This window comes from Cebus imitator, unplaced genomic scaffold (genome assembly GCF_001604975.1).
Source record: "Cebus imitator isolate Cc_AM_T3 unplaced genomic scaffold, Cebus_imitator-1.0 Scaffold154, whole genome shotgun sequence".
NCBI classification, from domain to species: Eukaryota; Metazoa; Chordata; class Mammalia; order Primates; family Cebidae; genus Cebus; species Cebus imitator.
Window position 1 is genome coordinate 1,264,855 of NW_016107469.1, and position 5,676 is coordinate 1,270,530.

The following is a 5,676-nucleotide window of genomic DNA, read 5'->3' on the forward strand; positions in this document are numbered from 1 at the left end:
GGAACCAAAGCACTGAGAGAAGCCCTTGCCCCATGCATTTTTTATGGGCCTTTTATCATATAATTTGCTTTAATGTTCCACTTTGGTCTTTTTCATTACCATTCACTTGCTAATGTTTCTATTGAAAATGTTTTCTCTAGACTTGTCCACAAAAATACTCACCCATATTTCTCTGCAAGTGCTCTGGCTTCCTCCTCTTTCACTACTCTCTGGTCCTCCAGATCACTCTTGTTTCCACATAGCACTATATCTGGGTTTTCACAATATGCATGCATCTGTAGCTGGCCTATTCATATAGAAAAGTTTATTATATGTAAATAATAATGTAAGTGTATGATCAACAAACAATACATGCAAAAGTGCTTTGAAGACTGTAATACACATATAGATACTGGGAATTGACATAATGCTTTCAAAGTATCAATAATCTTATCCGAAATCTGAATAGTTGGGGCAGAAATATAAAACCATTCCTGTTCTTAAGCACATACCCCGGTTTATTGCTATCAGAGAGTTTATAAGAGAATGGGCTAACTCTCAAGTGTGAGGGCCCACATGTACACATACACATGTGTGCGTGCGCACACACACACACACACACACACACACACACACACACAAAAAAAAAAACACCTTTCTTTTTTATGAAGGCTATTTGAAAAGAAACTTGGAGGTGTCCCTAGGGTTTATTGCTAATCTTAAAACTGTTTTTATGTGGTTTTTTCTCCATAGCAATGACATTTCTAAACGAACTGTTTTTCTCCAAATTAACCTATTTCTATCCAAAATGTTTTTCAAATTTTTCTATTATCCTAGGGCAGAATCAATTCATTTAAAACAAACAAGATACAGACTTCAATGAGGAGAAAAGGCCCAGAATAACAGTAAATGATTCTGTCACCAGAATCAAGTGGAAGCTGAGGACTGTAATTCTTATCCACAGCATTTATTTCACCTGAAAATAGGCACAATTATAAAAAGCTATTGACTCGAACAAAAGAACTTCACTAAGCTAAATAGTTCAATCTTTCAAAGTAGGAAAATAATGCCTCATTTCTTACTCATTACACCCCAGAATAAAATTAAGGGCCTAAACTTTCACAATAAGACATACTTCAAAGTTTATGGCCTAATTTATTTTTCATCATGGTTAACCAGAAAAGTGTGGACATTTTAGTTCCTCATTAGGAAGTTGGGTTTATTGTATCTTATCATGAGGAAGTCAAGTAGGCAGGTGTTTACTGAGCATTAGTACAGGCCTGATACTCTGCATGGTTTTTCACAACAGTTCTTTGCCTTCATAGGGCAACTGGGGTAATAAGACCTACAGAGGAGAGACCAAACTGTGTATCATTTCATGAAAAGCCATGCCCTTTCTTTCCTCCGGGTGGCTACACGTGCTGTTCCCACATTGTTGAATACTTAACCGCAACCTTCCTTCAACACTTGCTTCATGGTTACCTCATTATTTTTCGGGTCTCCAGAGTGGCTCTGTGCTCTGTTAACACCTTCTAAGGTGTTACAAGCCCATGCCCAGTGTCATGGCTATGAGCATGGACTCAGGATCCAGTGCACCTAGGGCTGAGTCCTGGCTCTGCCATTTACTAGTTATGGGTCCCTGATGAAGTTATTTGGCTGCTTCAGTTTCCCCGTCTGTAAATGGCGATAATGATACTGCTTACTTTATATAGTCAAGGTAAGGATTAAAATGAATTAATTCAGTGATTCTGTAGGTAAAGACTGTGAACCACCAGCCCTAGCATAACCTAAGAATTTGTTGGCATGCAAGTCTCAGGTCCCACCCCAGATCTACTGAATCAGGAATGCTGGAAGTGGGGCTGGAAATCTGTTTTTTAAAAATTCCTCCAGGCAACTGAGATGCACATTCACATTTGAAAACTACTAACTTAATTTATTAAAGCATTTAGAAGAGGATGTAGGTATCACCAGTAATTATGGTTAACAGTATTTATTTTGGGCAATCTAGGAAGTGCGATGATTAATGATTTCTTCTTTTCGTTGCATTTTTCCTACTTTTTCTACTAAGACTGTGCTTATCTAAAAAGTAAATTAGTTATTTTAAAAACTTCACTTAGGTAAAAGTCACATACATAAATAACTACAAGCTGATACTGGATGTAATAACAACCCTATAAACAGTATAAAATGCAAGAGGGGTTAAGAGGACGGAAAACATCTAACACGACTAAGGGTACCACAGAAAATATCATAGAGGCCATCTTTGCTTGGTTTCAAAGAATAAGCACAATTCCAGTTGGCTAAAGAATTGGGGTGGGTGTGAAAGGGTTTTTTAGACAGAGAATAATGGGAATAAAAATTAGAGAGGCAAAAATATGAAAATATATACTGTTCATTTCTTGTACTCCTCATGTGAGTCTACAGAAGAAAGTTTAGAAATGTAGGCTACTTGAAAGTTTCCTTGCGAAACACACTAGCACTGAATGAAGAGTGACTCTGGGCACGACTTGCCTACTCTTCTGAACTCTAGGAAAACAGGGCAGTGACCACCACACTACCAAATTCCTTTCAGATTTCAATCCAGCCCCAGAGGACTCAGCCTCTGTCTGTCTCCTCAACTGAGTGGGGCTTACGTTAGACTCTTCTCACCCTTCCTAAGAGGGCATGGAGAGACTGAGTGAGAGGGAAGAGTCTGCAAGGAGCAAAGGGGAAGGGAAGAGTAGAGACCTGTTCTTCTCCCCCCTCGGCCAGTCAAGGCCCATGAGCCAGCTACTTCTTTAATGTAACAATGTGTTCTGGCACTCACCACTGATGTGTGTGTGTGTGTGGGTGTGGGTGTGTGTGTATGTCTATGTGTGTGTGTATTAAGCTATTATTTTGATTAAGAGACAAGAAATGAATGATCCTTTTAATATTCAAAATGCTGACAGAAAGAATAAAAATTAAAACTACAGATAACTAACAAATTTTTGCTCCTAATTAAGATTTGATATTACCAATTCTGACACTGAACATTATACCTTTTTGTTTAAATGGTAGAGGGTGGAAAATACTTTCTATTAGAGATATAAAATCTTCAATATGTATAAGTGCTCTTTACCTAACTGAGCAATAAGGATTCTTTTATTCTCTAAAGAAAACAAAACAAAATACATAGATATGTATACATCTTTTCACATAATTTTGTTCTTTATCCAACTAGTTAGCCTAGATGGGCAATATTTATCTAATGTCTCAGACTTTTAGCGTCTACCTATGAAAAACAGATGGGTTGTTTATTTTTCAATGCTAATTTAAAAATTAGAGATTCTGTGAGCACTCGCTAGTGATCCTTATAAAATGGTTGGTTTTTAAAAGCCCCAGAACTTGTTCTGATGATGCAAAGGAGGGATGATGAGGATGGGCTGAGAGTAAGACCATAAATAACCACTGCCATTCATCTACAAGGGAAGTAATGAGGTATGCAACTCAGCCAGACATCTAATGAAGGGAAGCCCCAGTAAGCATTACTATATTTGGGGAACTCATATTTAAAGTAATTAATAGCTCTTCAATTCTTAGTGGCCAAATGACTTGAGAATGGGCATAAAAATCCATTGAACTGAAATTCAAAGCTTCATATCCTTGGATGAGTCTATAACTTTTTAAGGTTCAATATCCTCCTCCTGAAATAAGGACACAACATTGACCCGAGCCTCTGCACGGGATGACTATGAGCATCAGATACAAAGTATGTGAAAACCACAGCGTACTAGATAAATTATTTTTAAACTCATTTTTTAAATAAGGTTCTCTACTATCCAAACTACAGCCAATTACCCTTTCATAATTCCCAAACAGCAAGTAATTTGTAAGTAATATATTTTTTATCAGTGTTTTAAAGATTTAGATGTTAAGAATTTAATATTACAGCCTTCTCTAATAAATTCTCTAGGGTTATACTAATATGACCAAAGAAGGAAAATATAGATTTGAAAGCTGTTATGCAGTCAAGTGGCAAGGTTCTACATGGCTATTAACCAATCATTTCAGAGGTTAAAATCTCTCCAAAATAAAGGTTGACATACATTGTACTGGGGACCACTTTTACCATTGCAGTAGAGTTCTCGATGGCAGAATCCTCCTGAAAAATGCTCTAACCCTAAAAGCTAGAAGGGGACTCTAAGCACAGAAAAGACATGAAGCCAGGGGTATAATCCATTAAGCCTTCAAAAGCTATCTGCATCTATGTAATATATATGTAATGCCCAGAGATCGTAGAAGAATTGATAGCACACAATAGACAAGGGGACACTTACTGATTTAACTTGCCTAGGCTTCTACTTCCTCATCTACAAAATGGGAATAAGAGTCTCTTCTGTGGGATAGGCTGAGAAGGAGAACATACATAAAGTGCTGCCTGCTATCTGGAGCACAGGAAGTACTCAACAAATCAAAGTCATCAGTACTAGGAAGAAGCAGGGTATTTCAATTATCTTTGCCCCTAAACTAAAAACCTTGCTCCTTAAAATCGTATTTGCACTAAGAGCTCCTCTAAAACAATTTATAGCATAAGAAAGGCATTTTATAAATAGGGGAGCATGTAGCAGGATACGGGGAAACAATAACACTTACTTATCCAGTTTCTGACATTGAGGAAACTTTGCTCATTTGTCAGATCAAAAAGTAGAAGAAAACCCATAGCATCTCTGAAGAACGCTGTCGTCAAGCTACGAAACCTAGGAACATAAAAGCAGAATGGTCACTTAAACCGGGACCCCACTCCTGAAATATAAAGCTACAAGCAGTACCTTCAGCCTCTTACAAAAGTTTACCAATAACAAGCTACATGGTGATATTCCAAAAGTATATAGGATCGTTATTAATCACTTATATCTGTTTAAGCATTAACAGACCACATGATTTGAAAACCCAGCCTGCTGGACAGGGATGACAAGACCCAGCTTGTGATCTTAGTCTCAGTCAAAAATGTGTTGTACAATTATGACTTAATTTGGCCAAAAGCAATAGTGTATGTTTTCCTTCTGTGAATGCTTGACTTGACATTACAATGTGTTCCATGATCTTTTAATTTCAGAACATGCAGAGATCTCTCATCTATGATAGCCATTTGTTTGGCTTTAAGGTAAGAATCTCTTGACTCAGGCCCTATTCTGTCTTGGTACTCTGGCTTCCAAGCCTTTACCCTCCTGTTTTCTCTGTCTTCTCTCTCTCTCTCTCTCTCTCCCCACCCCTAACCCTACTCCACGCTGAGTCAGTTTCCTCTCATCTTTGCCTATACGTAAAGTCTGTAACTGACAGGGAGGCTCCAGGGAAGAAAATATTGGTATGACCTTGTCATCTAATCAGCAATATTAGTTTTTTCTCAAATACTTTTAATCAATGTTTTTATTTAAAAGAGTTCTCAGCCAGGCACGGCAGCTCACGCCTGTAATCCCAGCACTTTGGGAGGCTGAGGTGGGCGGATCACGAGGTCAGGAGTTTGAGACCAGACTGGCCAATATGGTGAAACCCCATTCTACGAAAAAATAAAAAATAAAAAAAATCCAAGTGTGGTGGCACACATCTGTAGTCCCAGCTACTCAGGAAGCTGAGGTAGGAGAATTGCTAGAGTTCAGGAGGCGGAGGTTGCAGTGAGCCAAGATGGCGCCACTGCACTCCAGCCTGGGCAAAGGAGCGAGACTCTATCTCAAAAAA

General features: G+C 38.3%; 1 protein-coding gene across 7 annotated transcripts in view; it reads right to left on the reverse strand.

Moving 5' to 3' along the window:
• The window catches only part of RAB27A (RAB27A, member RAS oncogene family), an 86,157-nt gene that overhangs the window by 22,084 nt on the left and 58,397 nt on the right, over positions 1–5,676 (reverse strand). For all 7 annotated transcript variants that reach the window (XM_017543368.2, XM_017543364.2, XM_017543365.2 and 4 more), the window contains 2 exons: positions 4,594–4,697; positions 163–286 (listed from right to left, as the gene is read on the reverse strand). In XM_017543368.2, coding sequence (XP_017398857.1) covers positions 163–286; positions 4,594–4,697 — 228 coding nt within the window. The remainder of the gene's footprint in view (positions 1–162; positions 287–4,593; positions 4,698–5,676) is intronic.